At 41.5% G+C, this 22127-nt stretch overlaps 1 protein-coding gene across 3 annotated transcripts in view; it reads left to right on the top strand.

Moving 5' to 3' along the window:
• nme7 (NME/NM23 family member 7) overlaps nt 1-22127 on the top strand; it is a 189598-nt gene that overhangs the window by 9627 nt on the left and 157844 nt on the right. For all 3 annotated transcript variants that reach the window (XM_041210812.1, XM_041210814.1, XM_041210813.1), the window contains exon 2: nt 21671-21778. In XM_041210812.1, the coding sequence (XP_041066746.1) occupies nt 21671-21778 (108 nt within the window). The remainder of the gene's footprint in view (nt 1-21670; nt 21779-22127) is intronic.

The raw sequence follows: 22127 nt of genomic DNA, 5'->3' as shown, positions 1-22127 counted from the left end.
TAGGACAATTCTGCATTCTACCATCAATATCTAAATGACATGTTAACATTTCCCTTCCAAGCCATTTGAAAGTTAAGATTTGAATAGGGTTCCTCTTCTTGACTGTTGTGAAGTGACCCTTAGTTGGAAATATGTTTGTATTAATTTATGGGATGTGGGCATTGCTAGCTGGGTCAGCATTTATTACCCATTCCTAAATGCCCTTGAGAAGGTGGTGGTGAACTGTCTTCTTGAACCGCCGCAGTCCATGTGGTGTAGATACACCAACAGTGCTGTTAGGGAGAGAGTTCCAGGATTTTGACCCAGCGACAGTGAAGGAACAGCGATATGTTTCCGAGTCAGAATGGTGAGTAGCTTTGAGGAGAACTTCCAGGTGGTGCTGCTTCCATGTGTCTGTTGCCCTTGTCGTTCTCGCTGGTGGTGGTCGTGGGTTTGGAAGGTGCTGCCTCAGGAGCTTTGGTGAGTTCCTGCAGTGCATCTTGTAAATGGTACACACTGCTGCTACTGTGCGTTGGTGGTGGAGGGAATGAATGTTTGTGGATGGGATGCCAATCAAGCAAACTGCTTTGTGCTGGATGGTGTCAAGCTTCTTGAGTGCTGTTGCGACTGCACTCATCCAGGCAAGTGGAGAGTATTCTGTCACACTCCTGACCTGTGGTTTGTGGATGGTGAACAGGCTTTGGGGAGTTGTGAGTTGAGTTAGTCGCCGCAGGATTCCTAGCTTCTGACCTGCTCTTGTACCCACAGTATTTATATGGCTAGTCCAGTTCAGTTTCTAATCAATGGCAATTCCCAGGATGTTGATAGTGGGGGAGTTCAGTGGTGATAATGCCATTGAATGTCAAGGGGCGATGGTTAGATTCTCTCTTGTTGGAAATGGTTATTGCCTATCACTTGTGTGGCGTGAATGTTTCTTGCCACTTGTTAGCCCAAGCCTGGATATTGTCCAGGTCTTGCTTGCGGATGGAGCTGAACATTGTGCAATGATCAGCGAACATCCCCACTTCTGACCTTATGACGGAAGGAAGGTCATTGATGAAGCAGCTGAAGATGGTTGGGCCTAGCACACTACCTTGAGGAACTCTTGCAGTGATGTCCTGGAACTGAGATGACTGACCCCCACAACCACAACTACCTTTCTTTGTGATAGATATGACCACCCAGCGGACAGAATTCCCCTGATTCCCATTGACTCTGCTGGGGCTCCTTGACGTCACACTTGGTGAAATGCTATCTTGATATCAAGGGCAGTTCCTGTCACCTTTATCTCATCTTTGGTTCAGTCCAAATGGCTGCCAGCCCTCATTTTCATGTTGACAGGAAGAATAAGTACATGGATAAAGTACCATAGAGTTAGTGAAATCCACTGAACTGAATGGCAGCATGAATCTTTGCCTGAAGGGAAAAATGCCTCCTAATTAGAGATGGCCTAGAACAGATTTTTGTGTGAAATCTGCACAATTTAAAAAAATATTTCAAACTACTTCCTCAAAGCGTTCATCCACAAAAAATATTTTTCTTTTACCAAAGGGTAAATAAACCTGACCATAATCAGTCTGAAATAATTTAATAGCATATTACTGTATTTTAAACTGGAGACTGTTTATATCACTGGATGGCAGCATTTGCTAGTTTTACTAGGAACCTGATTTCTCACCAAAGATCACTTTGCTGTTCATTTTGTTTCAGCTTGAAGGTCTTTTGAAAATAACTGATTGCTGAATTTTTTTTTCTTTTTGCATATGGTAGTGAGAATAGAATGAAAATGGAAAAAAAGCAGAGTAGAAGCAAAAGTGTGCAGAGTACTTTTCTCTTACTCAGATTGTTAATTGTCTAAAATTTGTGGGTATTAAGCTTTTTTGAGCAGCAAAAGTAGTGTTTTAAAAACCAACACAACATGCAATGCTCTTTATTATCTTGTCTTCTGGGAGTATATTATAAATGAATTTAGCAATAAATTAAGAAATCAATCATGCCTGAAATTACATCATTCAGTGAGGACTTGCTTTGGGCAGTAATTGTGATGTGTTTTGGGCTTTCAGGGTCCAAAATGGGTACCATAAAATTGAATTGAGGAGTGTGACATTAAACAGGGAATGGGTGAGTGGCATGATATTGGTCAGGGTGCACAATAGGAGCCCATGGCAAATATATGTAATAAATGTAATATATATCTGAATCAGTGGCCTTTTCTGTAACTGGTCTCCATGCATGCCTGAAACATTACTTCCTTAACCCACCCAGCACATCATGGTGAATTAGTAAGTAGTTTTCAAGAACAGTAAGTAAAGGATTCCCATCCCCATTTAAATAGAAGGTTGATTAGCAGAAAGAAAGAGTACTGGGATTTGCACAAATTACTGGATTCCTATGAGTGCAGGGAATTGTAGAATGTATACGCCTAGCCCTATGCACATATCCCTCAGGAAGCAGCTCTGTTTCTGAACCGGAAAGGCTTCCATTCACTTAATCTGCAAACTGTCTGTGAACACGAGTAATGAGTCATACGGGTCTATGCCTAGCTTCCTTGCAGTAGTCATGATTCATTCATCCTGTAGCAGTCCTCAATACCCCACTGTTTCACCAGATCATTAGGTAGCAGGTTGGCATCTAGTAAACAAAGACTATCCTCTCTCTGCAGCTGGCTAATGTCATTCTTCCCTGAGTCAGAAGTTGTGGATTTAGCCCCATTCCAGAGATTTGGCTGCAAAATCTAGGCTGACATCCTATTGCAGTACTAAGGAAGTGCTGTACTTTGGAAGTGCCGCCTTTGAATGAGGTTTCTTCTGCAGATTCAGGTGGATGTAAAACAATGGCACTATGTTAAAGCCAGGCAAAGGAATTTTCCCTGGTCTCTGATCATTATTTATCCCTCAACCACCATCGCTAAATCAGATTATCTGGTCATTATTCATTGCTGTTTGTGTGACCTTGCTGTGTGCAAATTGGCTCCTGTGCTTCCAACACTACATGGATAACAGGACTTCAAAGCTACTTCATTATCTGTAAAGGTATTTGTTTCAAACTGAAGTTGTAAAAGGCATTATATAAGTGCAGTTTTTTTATAATTAGTTTATGGGATGTGGCCATTGCTGGCAAGGCTAGCATTTATAGCCCATCCCTGATTACCTTTGAGAAGGTGATGGTGAGCTGCTCTCCACTCCAGTCCTTTTTTATTTATTCATTCAGAGGATGTGGGCTTTATTGCCCATCCCTAATTGCCCTTGAGAAGATGGTGGTGAGCTGCCTTCTTGAGCTACTACATTCCATGTGGTGTAGGTACACCCACAGGAAGGGAGTTCCAGGATTTTGACCAAGCAACAGTGAAGGAACAGTGATATATTTCCAAGTCAGGATGGTGAGTGACTTGGACGGGAACTTCCAGGCGGTGGTGTTCCTATCTATCTGCTGCCCTTGTCCTTCTAGATGGTAATGGTTGTTGGTTTGGAAGGTGCTGTCTAAGGAGCCTTGGTGAATTTCTGCAGTGCATCTTGTAGATAGTACACACTGCTGCTACAGTGTGTTGGAGGTGGAGGGAGTGAATGTTTGTGGATCTGGTGCCAATCAAGCAAACTGCCTTGTCCTGAATAGTGTCAAGCTTCTTGAGTGTTGTTGGAGCTGCACTCATCCAGGATTCTCAGCCTCTGACTTGCTCTTGCAGCCACAGTATTTATATGGCTAGTCCAGTTCCATTTCTGGTCAATGGTAACCCCCAGGATGTTGATAGTGGGGGATTCAGTGATGGTAATGCCATTGAACGTCATGGGTCGATGGTAAGATTCTCTCTCTCTTGTTGGAGATGGTCATTGTCTGGCACTTGTGTGGCATGAATTTTACTTGCCACTTGTCAGCCCAAGCCTGGATGTTGACCAGGTTTTGCTGCATTTGGACATGGACTGCTTTTGGTGCAGGTACATCCACAGTGCTGTTAAGGAGGGAGTTCCAGGGTTTTGACTCAGCAAAATATGATTCTGTCTCCAATCTCCCCAAAGTCCTTACATGCATTGTCACCTCCCAAATACATGCTTATCCTTCCTGGAATTCCATGTTTGAATCCTTCCAACCAGGTTTCTGCCCCGCCACAGTACTGGAAACAGCTTTTAGCAAAGTCACATAGTGAATTTTCCTTCGTCATCTTTTTTGACCTGTCTGCAGCCTTTGACTCAGTTGACCACACTATTCTATTCTAACACCTCTCCCCTGTTGTCCAGCTGGGTTAGACTGCTCTTGCCTGGTTCCATTCTTAACTAGTCCAGCGACAATATCGCTATGCCACTGCGCCCCTGCCCATGATGTCCATGACTTGCTCTTCAAGTCAGGACAGCATATGAATAAATCATGGCCCTCATCTTGTGGAGAATGCTGACAACCAAGGGAGAGATGGGTAATGCAAGGGTAGAAGCAAATGAGATGAAAGGAATAGAAGGATATATGGATAAGGTGAGATGCAAGATGGGAGAATGCTTGTGCGGAGCATAAATATCAGCATCGACCTATTGGGTCAAATGGCCTGTTTGTGCTGTAAGTTCTGTGCAATTCCAGAATAATGATAGGCAAACCTCCTAACTCATCTTAGTTATTATGATGAACTAGTTCCTTCACTAAAGCCATTCGCTATGAATATACTCACATTTACATACTCTGCTACCTTTGCCTACTTTTAATAAGCAATGAGTCTGGAAATTCTGTTGTCGCTTAGTTGATAGAAAATCTTCCTCCCTCTCCAAAGCAGTGCCTGAAAATCGAAAGAGGAAGGCACTTGCACCTTCTCCTATGGCTGACATTGTCCAGAGATAGTTGTTTGCAGCTAAAGAGCATTCTCTCTTTAAGAGGTACAGGCCTTTAAATTGCTTTATGAAAGCACATTGACCATCAAGAGCAAGCTGCCAATCAAATACTGGATGTCAAGCTATTTTATTGTAATGAATGAATTGCATGAATTTGGGAGTGTTGATATGGGCATGCCTTCATGAGGTATGCTTAAGAGTATGATATCCATTATATGCACAAAAATACAGTCTCAACAATTTCTACCTCGTTAAGCTATGATTTGTACTGTCACTCCTCTTGTAGAACTACTTCTGTATGATTTGGGAATAATTTACAATAGCCTGGTGGTTATCAATAAGGCAAATGGGCTACTGGAAAGCAATGATTCAGGACATTTTATATTAATTATTGTAGAGACCTCATGGTGACAATTATGGATTTCCAGCTTTGATAACTGCCCCTAAAAATGGATACAAGTGCATTAGAAAGGCTTTGCAGAAGTGACCAGGAATATTCCTTGGCCTTAGTCTAAATTATGAAGAAAAGCTAAACTTACCTAGTTCATATGTATATCATATGTGGTTGGAAGGTAACATTTCTCCCCCATTTATTAAAATGTAAAAAAAATCTTGTAATTTGTTTTGTTTAAATAACATTCATAAATGCACAGAATTAAGTGCATAGTTTTTTATTGCCAAACTCTGCAGTACATAAAAAGTTCCTATTATATGTATGTGAATGTTTCACCAGTGAATCCAGGGATTTCTTCCAAATGTTTTGTGTTCCTGATTTTGACCACCATGATTTTCCATGGAGCCCTTCTCTTTCTCATGCTGCCCCTTGCTATTATAGGTCAGCTTCCAAGGATAAGCTGATGGTACCCAGCTCTTCCTCCCTGGTATCTCTTTGGTCCTTGCACAAACTATTATCAAGACTAGCATCTGGTCTTGGATAAGCTACAGTTTCCTGTTGAAGGAAGGCAAAGGCCATTGTTTTTGGTTCCCACTATAAACTTGTCACCAATTCCACTTGCCTTCCCGGCCATTATCTCAGGATGAGCCTGACTATTTGCAAACCTAGTGTCCTATTTGACCTCAAACCATTTACAACTCTATATCCTCTCTTATCATGAAAACTACCTGCATCCACCTCCTTAACATTGCTCACCTTTTCCCGTTTCTTTGTGTATCTTCTGCTGAATCCTGCATTCTTGACTTTGTTGTCTCCACACTTAACTATGACAATGTTACATAAATAAAAACAAAAAAACTGCGGATGCTGGAAATCCAAAACAAAAACAGAATTACCTGGAAAAACTCAGCAGGTCTGGCAGCATCGGCGGAGAAGAAAAGAGTTGACGTTTCGAGTCCTCATGACCCTTCGACAGAACTTGAGTTCGAACTCAAGTTCTGTTGAAGGGTCATGATGACAATGTTACGTTCTTCTATTCAATGCAAACTTATCAATTACATGACAAGGATTAGTGAACCTATAATGTGGGTTCTTTATTTGAAGATAAGACTATCTACAAATAATGTTAATTAGGAGGCTAAGTATACATGTCTGACTCCTACCATCTGCTGCTGTAGACTGAATACAAGTCATGGGACTAATCACATCTTGTGAAGGTACATATACATCATAGAAACATAGAAAATAGGAGCAGGAATAGGCCATTCAGCCCTTCGAGCTGCTCTGCCATTCATTATGATTATGTCTGATCATCCAACTCAATAGCCTGCTCCCAATGTCTCCTCATATCCTTTGATCCCTTTTGCCCCAAGAGCTATATCTAACTCCTTCTTGAAAACATATAATGTTTTGGCCTCAACTACTTTCTGTGTTAGCGAATTCCACAGGCTCACCACTCTCTGGGTGAAGAAATTTCTCTTCATCTCAGTCCTAAATGGTCTACCCCATATCCTCAGACAGTGACCCCTGGTTCTGGACTCCCCCACCATTGGGAACATCCTTCCTGCATCTACCCTGTCTAGTCCTGTTAGAATTTTTTAGGTTTCTATGAGATCCCCCCGTCATTCTTCTGAACTCCAGTGAATATAATCCTAACCGACTCAATCTCTCCTTGGATTCACCTAGTTCTGTTGAAGGGTCATGAGGACTCGAAACGTCAACTCTTTTCTTCTCCGCCGATGCTGCCAGACCTGCTGAGTTTTTCCAGGTAATTCTGTTTTTGTTTTGGATTTTCAGCATCCGCAGTTTTTTGTTTTTATCAATCTCTCCTTATGTCCCCCGCCTTCCCAGGAATCAGTCTGGTAAACCTTCACTGCACTCTCTCTATAGCAAGAACATCCTTTTTCAGATAAGGACCAAAACTGCACACAATATTCCACGTGTGGCCTCACCAAGGCCCTGTATATTTGCAGCAAGACATCCATGCTCCTGCACTCGAATCCTCTCGCTATGAAGGCCAACATACCATTTGCCTTCTTTTACCGCATGCTTACCTTCAGCGACTTGTGTATGAGGACACCCAGGTCTTGTTACACATTCCCCTCGCTCAATTTATAGCCATTCAGATAATAATCTGCCTTCCTGTTTTTGCTACCAGAGTGGATAACCTCACATTTATCCACATTATACTGCATCTGTCATATATTTGCCCACTCACTCGGCTTGTCTAAATTAGACTGAAGCATCGCTGCATCCTCCTCACAGCTCACTCTTCCACCCAGCTTTGTGTCATCTGCAAATTTGGAGATATTACATTTAGTTCCCTCACCTAAATCATTAATATATATCGTGAATAGCTGGGGTCCCAGCACTGATCGCTGCGGTACCCCACTAGTCACTGCCTGCCATTCGGAAAACGACCTGCTTATTCCTACTCTTTGTTTCCTGTCTGCCAACCAGTTTTCTATCCATCTCAATACACTGCCCCCAATCCCATGCGCTTTAATTTTACACGCTAATCTCTTATGTGGTGCTTTGTTGAAAGCCTTCTGAAAGTCTAAATAAACCACATCCACTGGCTCCCCCTCATCAAATCTACTAGTTACATTCTCGAAAAATTCCAGTAGATTTGTCAAGCATGATTTCCCTTTTGTAAATCCATGCTGCCTCTATCCAATTCTGCCACTGTTTTCCAAGTGCTCAGCTATTAAATCTTTTATAATGGACTCTAGGATTTTCCCTAGTACTGACGTCAGGCTGACTGGTCTATCATTCCTTGTTTTCTTTCTACCTCTCTTTTTAAATAGTGGGGTTGTGTTAGCTACCCTCCAATCTGCAGGAACTGTTTCAGAGTCTATAGAATCTCGGAAGATGACCATATCATATCAGATGTTATGATGTGGCAGATGATGTGTGCCAGGCGGATCAAATCCATGAGGGAAACTTGATCACGCTGTCACAACTGTTTTTCAGTTTATGTTCTATTTCGAGATGTGTACCCTGAATTCAGAAGTAATAAGACTACCACGACTTCAGAGGTTTTTTAGAAAACTAAATTAAATATTTATTAACAAAAGAAAAGATTTTGAGCACATACATAGATCTATAAATTACTACTATAATAACTCCTAAAACCCCTAATTAATCTGGCTTCCAGTTACACCTCTATTAAGGCAGCAGTAAAAACAAATAGGTACAAATAGACCCAGGCAAAGCAACACAATACCCTGACAGTGAGTTTTCAAAATGAGATTTCTCAGCTTTGGTTCCTGTAGACAACAACATGATGCACAGATGTTGGAGACTTTACACACTTGTCTGAGATCTTAGAATGCCTTCTCTTCTTACATGTTAGCCTCATTTTCTTTTTCATGTTTCTCTCTTTTAATTCAAATTCCATTGTTCTCATATGTTTTTGCAACTTTACTTTTCTCATAATATAAATCTTTCATAGTACTAATTTTATCAGTAACCTTTGGGAAAAATAAACACACTGTTTGACTTAGCTTCTTTTGGCTAGGTGTAACATCTTACTATCTCTTTGAAATTCAAACTAACTTAATTTGTCTATAAATGCAAATTTTCCTCATACCTCACATTCTAAAACTTCAGCCACATTTACGTATTTAGCATTTCAAACCTGGCTTCTTTTAGATAACTCAAAGTCTCCAGATCAGCTGTCTCCAATTCATTTAAATCCCCTGCATGCGCATGCGCGCACCCCCCCCCCAACACACACACACACGAACTATCCAAACCCCACGATTAACCTACCTTTACAATAAATAATAATAATAATATTATGAGAATTATTATATTTTCATGACACAGAACACCCCATTTTTTTCTAAACAATAGGTTTACCCTTAAAGAATCAAACCATTTGCATGACAAAATAAAATAAGATTTATATAATGGTTTATTCAGACACAAAGCATTACATTTACAAGTCTGAAATGTATCAGCGACTTCCTTATCCATCCAGACTTCCATCCATGGAGATCTTGACTGGAGGCTGCTCTATGTTTTCAGACTGCTGGATAGGGGTGTTTTGTTCATGTTGCATCTTACATCATGTTCTGTTTGCAATACTTGGTGTTTCTGGTTGTGGTATTGTTCTGATTTGGCAAATGTTTCGTCTCACTGCCATGCCATTTGGTGTTGTACTTCATATGATTTTAGTTCTGGGCCTATGCTGACGATTTCTGCTGGAATCCACGTGCTATCATTTGGGTGTTATGCTCTAACTTTCTGTCCAATGTTCAGGTTGGGTAAGTTATTACCTGTATTTTGGTCATGGGCATCTTGTTTTTCAAGTAATGCATTTTATACTCCTGGGATAAAATGGGGAGTGTTTGCCACACTTGTCTACTGAATAGTAATTCTGCATCATTTCTGTAGTGCAGTGAAGTTTACAAAGTTGGAATGGGCATACATATTTGATTCCAACTGAGTCGGCTGATGATCTGCGTTACAATTAAGTGATCTTCTCCCAATGTAAGTACAGGATTTCTAATGGTGCTCCTTGTGGTCCGTGGTCCTTGTCACTGTTTGATGAAATAATAGATGATGACCATGGTCAGGTCCCTGCATGCCAGTAAGCCTGTCATCACTGGACCCATGGTGTCCACAAATAAAATATCTGAGGTGACCAGAGTGAGTTGTTGTAGCGACACTTAAATATAGTGGATCCCAGGAATGGAACCTCCAAGCCATTGTATGCAGTAAGTTTGGCATTGGTTGGTTGAACCATCACTTGCCACTGTTCTGGGTACCTACATTTACTTCACGAAGTGGAACGATGTTTGCACCTGCACTGGTGTCCAGTTTTGCATATAAATTATGCTGGCCCTGCATCTGTGAGCATGTAATCTGGATGGTGGTAAAGATTTCTGTGGGTATTACTGTGCCAATACATTATTTGATGTTCATCATGCTAATGCCAGCTCACTTTGTTTATGGATGTGCTGGGCATCCTCATCATTGGGCTACGTATTTTTATGGATTTTATGGATCTTGTCTTGATGATGTCTGGTACTTGCTCTTGGTTGGTTGGAATGCTGTACGTGTCTTACCTAGGGTATGTTTTTTTGTGATGTCAAACGACTTGTTTTGGTCTTTGTTTTCTGCATTGATGTTTCCAAAGTAAGTAGATGCTGGTGTATCCTGAAGTTGAGCTTCACTTATAATTGATCTTCAGGTGTTGGCCATATTTTATTTGGATTTTTAAGATGGTTGTTGGACAGACCTGACATGTTCACATGGTGGAGGCCTTCATTGCCTTAGCAATTTTAATTTTATTGGCTTGTTTATCTGCTTTGGAAGTATTGAGGTCCAGGAAACATAGCTCTATATGTTGAAAAAACTCAGCAGGTCTGGCAGCATCGGCGGAGAAGAAAAGAGTTGACGTTTCGAGTCCTCATGACCCTTCAACAGAACTAGGTGAATCCAAGGAAAGGGTGAAATATAAGCTGGTGTAAGGTGTTAAACCACCTTAAACCAGCTTATATTTCACCCCTTCCTTGGATTCACCTAGTTCTGTTGAAGGGTCATGAGGACTCGAAACGTCAACTCTTTTCTTCTCCGCCGAGGCTGCCAGACCTGCTGAGTTTTTCCAGGTAATTCTGTTTTTGTTTTGGATTTCCAGCATCTGCAGTTTTTTTGTTTTTAGCTCTATATGTTGTTGGAATAAAGTAAACTCAGAAAGGAGGTATGCTGCCTTCCAATTGAGTGTTGGAAATTTTGTGATCATCTTTTAGCTTTTTGCAGGATTTTTAATGCTTTCAGGAACTTTTGGCAGCTATTCAGGCTTTTTGACTCTGAATTGCAGTACCTTAAGTGGCCACTGCCTTGGCTGATCATAGGTTGTTGCTTGATTGCAATGGTGGCGCTCTTGAACTTTGTTCCTCCTTTCCTGGGCTTACTGAAGCTCTGCCCAGGAAATAGTGATTTTAGGCATGAAAATTCAACCTTCAAAGATGAAATCAATCAGTAAGAATAGACATTTTACTGCAATCTTTTAGCGGGCAAGAGCTGCTGGGAGCTGTTACAGGGTGAAGTCTTCTTCCCAACCCAGCCATCAATGTTTTAACTTCTCCCGTCCTTCTGTAGGGTCGCTAGCAGTAGTAATGGATTCCTCTGTCTGTGAGTTCTGCTTAAAGCTAGACCACCTTCAGTCTGCTGTTTAATCTCTGTTCTTCCACAAACTTCACAGCAGATAGACTTATACTATTTAAGCCCTTCCAAATTTGAACAATCTTACCGAGAACTGATGTCTGCTGGCTGAGAGTCCCAGAATAAAGGTCGAGAGTGTAGGATTCCTGCAGAGCTATAGAATCACTTGCACGTGGTGAGTTCTTGATAGTTGTTTCACCTCCATGTGAATTCTTCTCTATGTGGAAGAGTTGAGGCCTGTATACTTCTGAGTCAAATCTCCAAAAATTCATGCTGCCACCATGTTATATTCATCAATTTGCTGTAAATATATCAATTTCATAATCAGGATTGGTGAATTAATAATGCGTTCTTTGTTTGGAAGATAAAACTATATACAAGTAATGTTAACTAGGAGGCTAAGTATACACATCTGACTCCTGCCATCTGCTGCTGTAGACTGAATACAAGCTATAGGAGTAATATATCACATCCTGTATCAAGGTGGTAGTGAGTGACAGGAGTTTAAGATACACTCCCTTAAAGGTACATATACATCATATCACAGCAGCAATACTTTTCTAGCCAGCCTTCTATCCTCTACTCTCTCTCAACTCTCATCCAAAATTCTACTGCCGATATTTTATCCTGTACGCAGTTCCTTTCACCCTGTGCTTTGTGACTTATGTTGTCTCCCAGTTCCTTAATGCCTCCAATTTAAAATCTTCATCCTCATGTTTAAACCCCTTTAAATTCTCCCTATCTCTAGCCTTTCTTATCTATATGCACCTTTGCTATTTTGGAATTTTAGGTTGCTATCTCAAAATTTGTGGTTACGGGGGGAAGTTTAATCTTGTAAGTGTTATGTGATTACTTAACCATGTCAATATATCTAATTTGGGGAGAGTTCATAGTGCAAATTACTTCTGTTGTGGTGGAAAGAGCAATTTAGATGAACTACATTGCCTTTTCTTGTTCCATGCTGTTCTTTTTCAATAAAAAAATGCAGTTATGTAACTATATTGTGCAATTCTGCACCAACTAATCTATTTATGGTAATTTGTGCTTTTCATGTCCTCACTGATGCTAACCTAATATAAATACATTTCAGAAGTTTGAGTATGAGTAAAACAAATAATATAAACTAATTGGTTCGGATATGCATTAATTCCACGAACAAAATGTTTACATCTATTACTAATATTGTCTGGAAATATAAATTTGTTGGACAGGCATGCAGAATGGGTAACCCAATTTGGGCTTGCTTGAATTTTCTTATGCATAGAAAAGGATTCTCTTTTTGTTGCTTTAGTAGACAGATAATTATTGGTCAGGATACGCAGCATCTTCAAGAAGCAGTTTTGTGAACAATTTTTTGCCAAATACAGGCTTAAGTTTTAAAAAAATATATATACACTGTGAGTTTCCCAGTTCTCTTATGAATTTTACCATGGGGTCTTTTATGTCCAACTGGGGCCTTGATTTAACATCTCATCCAACAGATTGCATCTCTAATATTGCAGCACTCCGTTAGTACTACCCTAATGCATCAATTAAAATGTGTAAACTGGGACTTGCAACCTTTTGACCCCAATGCAGCTGATACCACTGGGCCAAGGCTAACCTATTGAAAGGTGATTTAATGTCAACATTGCATTTGCCCTGTTCGGGATTGAAGTAACGTGGCTGATTGAACCTCCATTCTTTTAGTCTATGGCATTATGTGTTGATGTTCCAGTGCTCAACTCCACCATGATCCAGTCTGCAAAAATTTAGGGAACATTACTGTCCGACTTTTTTCTGCAAAAGAGGACCTGTCATGATGCATATATCGATTAGTTTTTTTTTGGTTTGTTAATCAGTGAACTCCTGTGCAGATTTTTACTGTAATTTTAGTTTAAATAAGTTATACTCTTTCCAGATTGATATTATTTTGGTTGGATGTTTACCTTTGGTAGGTAATCTGGCATTATCTATTGGGACTAGGTAACTCAATTAGTCTTTTTGTTTACTTCATTTAACCACATAAACACCAAATTTTAATCCATCATGTCTTACACAGAGAGGGTATGCGTGATGTCTGCTGCATTTTCACTCCTTGGTTTCAGGAGGCTTGTGAGGCCCTTCCCAAAGGCAGGCAGATAAAGGCCTTAAATGCTCAAACTTCTGAGCCGATGACATAATTTGGAGCTGAATTGTTACCTTTGGCCACATACAGCCCGTGAAGTTGCTGTAGATTGGATTTAAGGTTAGAAGCGGAGGCAGATAAACTTTACGAAAATTTTTTTTACAGGTTGCCTTGTAGGCCAGGAGAAGCAGGACCTCTACCTTAGGCCCCATAAGGAATCTTGGACCTCCTTTTTCCCAGGAATTCCATCTTCTTTCTGTGACCACAATCACCTGGAATCTTCTCCCAAAACTTATATTACTGTGCATCAACTCCTTGTGTCCCTGCTGTTGTGTGCTTTCCTGATCCTGCCATTGTAATGGGATAGGGTAAGAGTCAGCACTTGGCTATCATAATGAGGCCTAGATATTAATATAACCAGGGGCTCATGCCAGTGAATTGTTGTGAGCTTTCTCCTTCCCCAATGGCTCACTGCTTGATGCTTGCCCCATTTTAAAATCAGGGCTATATTTAACTATTATGTAGAATGAATTAGGATGAGGGAAGCTTTGACTTTTCATTTTGCACCTCAGTACATTTTCTCCAATACGATTGATTTTATGAGCGATCCAGCAGTGTTTCTGTTGACTTCAGCTGCGTTCCATTATGCAATCCCGAAAAGTTACAACCTTGAAGGAGTCAAATTCTGACTCCTTTGAAAGTGAATTTGATTGTTCATATTGCCAACAGGCAGTTCTATAATGATGGGGATGTTTAATATGTGTTGGAGGAGTTTTCCACATAGCAAATTTGTTTTTATTATTTAAAAAGGACTTCAACTGTTCTCTTTCTTATCTGATATATTTGTTCTTTATTGTTTTGTAGATTCTTTTGCTCCCCCTCAGTTCTCATGGTCTCACATTCCTCTTTGTTTTTCCCAGTCTTTGCCTTTATCTTGGTCTTCTCAGCCACCAAATGCTGTATTTTGTTTTGAGCTTTGTAATTATTCTCAACATCTCAGTATCAGATCCTGGTAGTTGTGACACAGAATGTACTGCCTCTTCAACAAAGGGCTGCACATTATGTTTCGGTATTTGTTGAAGATTGTTAAGACTTGAGATGTGTCTCATGCTGATAATTTTCATAGCTGATTGGTTTTGTGTCACAATAGTTTGTAGTGCGGCATAATTGTTAAATGATTAAAATGTTCTTAAATTCATGTTTTTGTATTTTGCGATGATTAGCGCTGTATAATCATCCTGAATTTCTATTCTGTTCTGCAAACCACTAAAAATGGAACAATTCAGTAAGGTTTATGCTAGAATAAGGGACAAAAGTTCATTTGAAACAAAATATAATGGAGAAGTATTTTAATTGGGGGTTTGAAGTACTAACATGACATCAGCTTTTGTGCTCATTAACAGGTAGGTTCTGGGAGTTGTGCTTTCAAAATTCAAATCGCACTATGATAACGTAAGACTCTTTTCAGTCCAGATTACTGCAGAAATTGAGTTTTTTTCAGGTATTGTGATTATTATGTCACTTGCCATGAATTTAAAAGTAATGATTTTATTTTTAAATCTTATTTTATTCAGAATCTCTAAGATTGCAATACACTTGATATGTTTGCAATACAGCATTTTAACTGACATTTTTACAGAGAAATCTGATTTGTTGCATTGGTTTCTATTTAGCAACTGAGCACCAGGAGGAATGCTACTTTTCAAAAAGGAAAGCTGAATACCATTCCCATTCTAAAATAACTCAGTGGGTGGGTGCTATTACTATTTCAGTTTCAGTAAACTGAATTATATAATATAATCTTTTTCTTCTAATATGTAGTTTACCCATGCATTTACAAATGTGTGAAGCTGCATTTACATAGTTATCATTTATTTCCTGAAGGGCAATTTACTGACCTAATATGTTGAAGAAATATCTAACATTTAAAAAAAAATCATGTTAAATTTTAAAATGAAAAGTCATTCAACTTGCCAGTAGACTGATCCAAGCCTAGTTTTAGTAGAGCTCGTCTCAGTGGAATAGCTCACTCTTTCCCCAGTACTCATGCCAGTAGCCCATGAAGCAAAGCCCTTTCCTACCACTCTTTCAGCCATGTATTTAACCCTCTAACCTGCTTGTCCCCATGCCAGTTTACATGTAGCTCAGGTAACAATTCGGCAATTATTACCTGTGAAGTTCTGCATTTTAATTTAGATTCCAGGTCATAATACGTTCACAGCAAAATCTCATTCCTAGTTCTACCAATGTCATTTGTTCCAAAGTGGTACCACAAGAACTGGACCCTCCCCCTCTCATTCCAAGATCTTGTCCAGCACAAGGAGATATCCTGAACCCTGGCACCAGGCACCCAACACCTTGATAATTCCTGGTCATGATTGCAGAGAAAAGTATTTCGGCCCTGACCATACTGTTTTGTATCACTGAAACATTCCTTTTCACTCCCCCATTTGAATGGCATCCTGTTCAATTGTGCCTTAGACAATTTGTTCATCCACCTTCCAAACTTTACTACATGAGTAGCAAATTCTCATATGTGTTGAATAATTGCAAAGTCAGATTTTCCAGTACTGCACCTGGGATTCCATGAGTTGATTGACTTGCATTCACATCTCCCTGTCCCTAACCACTGACAGATCTACAGCACTTCCTTACCTAAGCCCTGTGACTACCTCCTGGATCAAAGTGTCAACATAACTCTCCTGCCTTCCTAAAGCCCTGTAATGCCTGCAATTCAGATTCCAGTGCAACATCTCTGGACTGATATTCCTTGGGATGCAGACACTTGCGGCAGATCTGGTTTTCTGGGATTGCAATTCTATCCATAAACTCCCATGTGCAGCATTTGGAGCACATCACATGTAATGCCATCCCTAATTAATCAATTTAGTTTAAAAACAAAAAGTAAGCTTATTAATGATCTAGTTTAACTTCTAGGTAGATTCAATTAAATGTTTACCTGGAGACTTCATTGACTACACTTCCTTGTCCTGTGATGTAACTTCTCCCATGCTGCTCTTGGCCTAGTTGTCTTCTTAGATCGAGGGTATTTATTTACTTAAAGGGTACTTGGCTTCCAACACTTCTCACTTTTCTGACTGTGTCGTCACTTTTTTTAGTTTCCCCGTTGTTTGTTTGGCATCAGCTGCTACTGTATGCCACCTCTCCTTTTCAATCCCTGGTGCTAGGAGTTCCTGGTATTTTAAGTTAGCTCCTGCTCACTGCTACTGTTCAATTTCAATGCCTGGTGCCTGGGGTTCCTGCTCTTTGGTGCTATGATGAAATTTTCAGGGCATTAAAGCAAGCCCAATACAAAGCTACTTTTGCCAGGTTGCATATGCATAAAATTAGATAATCTCCAAGGGAATCATAAAATCATGGAATGATACAGCACAGAGGCTATTTGGGTCAACAATGTAGCTGTTAAAATGTGGCTTTTTGCCATGGATTTAACATACTGTCCCTGTAGCATCTAATGCTAACATTAAAAAGAGATACCTCCCTCATTGTTCCAGACTTCAAAGAACTTCTAGAAAAGCAAAATAATATAGCTACTGGAAAACAAATAAAAATAAAAACAGGATGTGCTGGAAATGCTCAACAGGTCAGGAAACATCTGTGCAAGAAAAAAATCAAAGTTAACATTTCATGTTGAAGAGCTTTTGGCAGAATTGGAAAAAAAAACTAGAGATGTAACAGATTTTATGCAAATACAGGGGGAAGTAAAGGCTGGGGTGGAATAAACAGAAGGGAAGGCCTGTGATAGGATGGAAAGCAAGAGAGATTAAATGATCAAAGGAATGAAAAGGATATGGTAATGGGAAAGTAAAGAAGCAAAAGTTGAGTCTAGGTAGGGTGTAAATCGGAATAGCAGAATCATCACTCATCGCCGCAGTCCCAATAATTGGGGCCAGAGACTATGATCTGAAATTGTTGACCTCGATGTTAAGACTGGCAGTCTGTAAAATGCCTACTTGAAAGTGTGGTGTTTTTCCTTGTTAAGCTTTATGGAACCATGTAGGAGATTGAGGAAAAGGTCTGAATAGCAGTCAGGTGGAGAATTTGAATCTGATTGCTCCACTCTGGTTAATTAACGTGTACGCCCTGTCACAAAGGGCTGAGCAGCTGGAGGTTTTTCAGCAGCTTCCACTGCTGCTGGCGACCTCCAGGCTGATCATTCTGGGCGGTGACTTCAACTGCATCATTGATGCGGCTGGACGATCCAGCAGGGCCTACAGCAGATTGGATGCTACCTCCAGATCCCTGGTGGAAATGGTTAAGGATGCCAAGCTGCATGATGTCTTCAGCAACCCTGCAGATGGCGCGCAGCGTAGATACACCTGGTTGCGGCCAGACGGGTCCATCCGTTCCAGGAAAGACTTCCTGTTTGTGTCCCGTGCATTTGCAGTCAGATCCACGGACGTCAAGCCGGTGTTTTACTCTGACCACTGCCTCCTACTGGTTGACTGCCACTTAGAGAAGGACCAGAGGGTGGGCAGGGAGGCATGGAAGCTAAACGTGCAACTGCTGACCGCAGAGAACATTGAGGAGCTCAAGAGGGATTACAAAGGTTGGAGAACCGTGTAACCCCTCTTTGAATCCCTGACACACTGGTGGGAAGTGATCAAGGAAAACATCAAGAGATTTTTCATCCTCAAAGGCACCCAGAAAGCTAGAAAGGAACAGAGGGAAATGTCCCAACTCCAGAAAAACATGCAGAATCTGTTGCGGCTGCAGTTGATGAGGGTTGATGTCAAGAAGGAACTCCAAGAGGTGAAGAGCCAGCAAGCCTCGCTCTTTGCCTCGGAGGCCTCCAAGATCATCTTCCGTTCCAGAGTCCACTCCGTGGAGCAGAATGAGATGTGCTCACGTTTCTTCTTCCAAAAGGTACACAGAGAGAGCTCTGTGATCAGTAGCCTGAAGGAAGAAGACGGCTCAGTAAAGTCATCACAATCCGACATTCTGAGGATCAGCAAATCCTTTTATGCCGGATTGTATGACGTGAAGCCCACAGACAGCACGGCCTCCCAGTCCTTCCTGTCCTCTATCACACAGGTCTTAGACGACAGTACATGGGAGAGCCTGGACAAACCGCTAACTCCTGACGAACTGACTGAGGCCCTTGAGTCCATTGAGAAGAGTAAAACTCCTGTAAGCGACGGCTTGCCGGTGGAATTGTATTCGGCTCTGTGGGACTGGATCGGCCTGGACCTGCTAGAAGTGTACGAGAGTGTATGCTCCTGACCGGCCGTATGTCAGAATCCATGAGGAAAGGCATTATCACCCTCATCTACAAGCACAAGGGGGAAAGGGAGGAAATTAGAAATTGGCAACCCATTTCACTGTTGAATGTGGACTATAAGATTCTGTCCAAGGTCATCGCCAATCGGGTCAAATCCACTCTGGAATTGGTGATCCACCCCGACCAGACCTGCACTGTGCCGGGTAGGAAGATCTCTGACAGCCTAGCACTGCTCAGGGATACGATTGCCCACGTGCAGGACAGGGCGGGGGGTGGACACCTGCTTCATCAGCCTGGATCAGGAGAAGGCCTTTGACAGAATATTGCACACATGCATGGTAGATGTGCTTTCCAAAATGGGGTTTGGGGAGGGAATTCGCAATTGGATCCAACAGCTCTACACTAACATCAGTAGCGCAGTCTCAATCAATGGGTGGGAATCAGATAGCTTTCCTATTAAATCTGGAGTCAGGCAGGGCTGTCCTCTCTCGCCAGTTTTTTTCATGTGTTGCATAGAACCCTTTGCTGAGTCCATCAGGAAGGATCAGGGCTTAAGAGGAGTGACGATCCCAGGCAGTGGAGGCACTCAGATCAAAACCTCCCTGTACATGGGCGATGTCGTCGTCTTCTGTTCGGATCCGCTGTCGGTGCGCAGACTGATCCACATCTGCGACCAGTTCGAACTGCCCACGATTTACCTTGGATCCCGAGGCAAGAGCGAGACCATGTTCTTTGGGAACTGGCTGACCGATTCTTTGTCCCCTTCACCGTCAGGACTGACGACCTGAAGGTGCTGGGGATATGGTTTGGAGGGACCAGGGCATGTGTTAGAAACTCGAAGGAGCGAGTGTCCATAGTGAAAAGGAAACTGGGCATGTGGGTGTGACGCTCCCTCTCCATTGCGGGTAAGAACCTGGTCATCAGGTGTGAGGCACTTTCGCTGTTGCTGTACGTGGCACAGGTCTGGCCCATTCCACACTCCTGCGTGGTGGCGATCACCCGAGCCATCTTTCGCTTTATCTGGAGGTTGAAAGTGGATCGTGTCCACAGGGACGCAACGTATAAGCCTCTAGATAAAGGGGGAAATAACGTGCCCAACATTGCCCTCATACTGATGGCCACCTTTGTGTGTGGCTGCATCAAGCGGTGCATAGACCCTCAGTACTCAAACACCAAGTGTCACTACGTGCTGAGGTTCTACCTGTCCCCAATGTTGCGAAGGAGGGTCTGGCCACGCTGCCACAGAATGCTCCAAGTAGTTGGACCGTGTTGTACCACCTGTCCCTCGTGGGAAAATTTATGCAGAGAAACAGCTTTGACCAAAAGTCCATCAGGCAGTGGTGGGCACGTAACGTCTTAGAGGTCTGCGGGAAAAGGAGAGGGTGGATCCTGTGGGATGGTTCCCCAAGCAGACTGTCAAAGTCATTTGGCAGAATGCCTCATTGCCAGAACTTTCCAACAAGCACCAAGACATAGCTTGGCTGGTGGTGAGAAAGGCCCTCCCCGTCAGATCCTTCCTACATGCCAGGGGTCTCACCCTTTCTGCATGTTGCCCTCGAGGTGGCTGTGTTGGGGAAGAGACCATTCTTCACCTCCTTGTAGATTGTGCCTTTGCAAAGAAGGTCTGGAGAGAGATGCAGTGGTTTCTGTCGAGTTTCATCCCGAGCAGTTCTGTGACACAGGACTCTGTGCTGTACGGGCTGTTTCCAGGGACACACACCGAGACAAACATCAACTGCAGCTGGAGGATCATCAACTCAGTGAAAGACGCTCTTTGGTCTGCCTGAAACTTGTTGTTTTTCCAGTGTAAAAAGTCAACCCCGACCGAGCGTTGCAGACTGGCACAATCTGAAGTCCAGGACTACGTGCTGAGGGACGCACTAAAGCTTGGGGCAGCCGCTGCAAAGGCGCAATGGGGAAAGGTCACTGTCTAAGACCTTTCTGCCACAGTGCACTGAGGGGCTGGGAACTGTTTAGAATCCCTTGGGCTGCACAGCTCAAAATGAATGTCTGCAAATGATTGTAATATTCATTTATTGTGTTGATGCGTTTCATGATACATGTTGTGAAAGTTGAACCTGATTGTACTTTTGCAATGGTGATTTTGAAATGGTTTGGAATGTTGTTGAAGATGTTTTATGAATAAGGTATATTTTTGCAAAAAAAAAATAAATTTGAATCTGATTGTACTTATGTGATGGTGATTTTGAAATGGTTCGGAATGTTCTGCCAGATATTTTATGAATAAAGTATATTTTTCAACAAAAAAATATAAGCTGACCAGCGGGAGTTTGGGGTCGCATTTGCAGATTGAATGGTAGTGTTCCACAAAGTCACACCTGATATGTTTGGCGTATCCAACGTAGAGGAGGCTGTATCGAGAGCAGCAAATACGGTGTACTTAATTGAAATAAATAAAAGTAAATTGCTGTTTCATCTGGAAAACATGTTTGGAGCCCTAGACTGTGGGAAGGGAGGAACTTAAAGTGCAGTTGTTGCATTTCCTACACCTGCAGGGGATGTTGGCAGTGGGCTAATAATGGACTAGGGTGTGGTGAATGGCCCATTCAGAATGCTAAAAGTTGGGGGGAAAAGATGTATTTGATGATGGAAATGGTGGAGGATGATGGAGAATGAATGTATATACTGGTGGGGCGCAATGTGTAGCGGATGGGAAATACACGTTGCCTATCTCAAGACAATCTTTATTCTTCACATAATCTCCTATCCAGTACAATAATTCCCACAGGAGTATATTTTAGTGGAGCTTGATGTTGAGTGTTATTTCGAGTTTAGTTTCAGGTTAAAATTTGCATAAATAGTAAACAATTGCATTTCAGCCAACTTAAATTCTGCTTTAGCCACTTAAGGAATAAATTATGAAAATAACAATTTATAAATTTCAACAAGAACTTAAAAATGTGTTTTGTTAATAACTTTTTTTTTCTTTCCCCCTTCCCTTTTAGGATCACAAAGAACAATTTTCGTTCATAGCTGAATGGTATGATGCAAGTGCTAGTCTAATTCGGCGTTACATATTTCTGTTTCATCCAAAAGATGGATCTATTGAAATGGTGAGAGTTTTGTTTTGCTTCTGGGTGCTTTTTTTAAAAAATTCTTATATTAACTGCCAGATTGGACACAAAATCAAGCCCTGGTCTCTGCTGTGGTGGCCAATATTGGCTTTGGCAGAAGGTGGCAGAAATTCAATTAGTCTTGGTATACAAATGAGTAGAATGTTGAAACAAAATATCCATATAGAGCCAAAATTCAATGTTACAAGTACAGTGGAAGTTTCATTATCAGTATCCCTATTATTCATCATTCTAATGATCTGCCAGAACCTTCTCAGGACAAAACCTTACATAAAATATCATTTCCATTCCGTAGATTCTCCTTGTATTTCATTTTTTTCCCCTTGGA

Source organism: Carcharodon carcharias, chromosome 18, assembly GCF_017639515.1.
Source record: "Carcharodon carcharias isolate sCarCar2 chromosome 18, sCarCar2.pri, whole genome shotgun sequence".
NCBI lineage: Eukaryota > Metazoa > Chordata > Chondrichthyes > Lamniformes > Lamnidae > Carcharodon > Carcharodon carcharias.
Note: the sequence above shows the minus strand (reverse complement) of the source record. Positions and strands in the feature narration are given on the sequence as shown.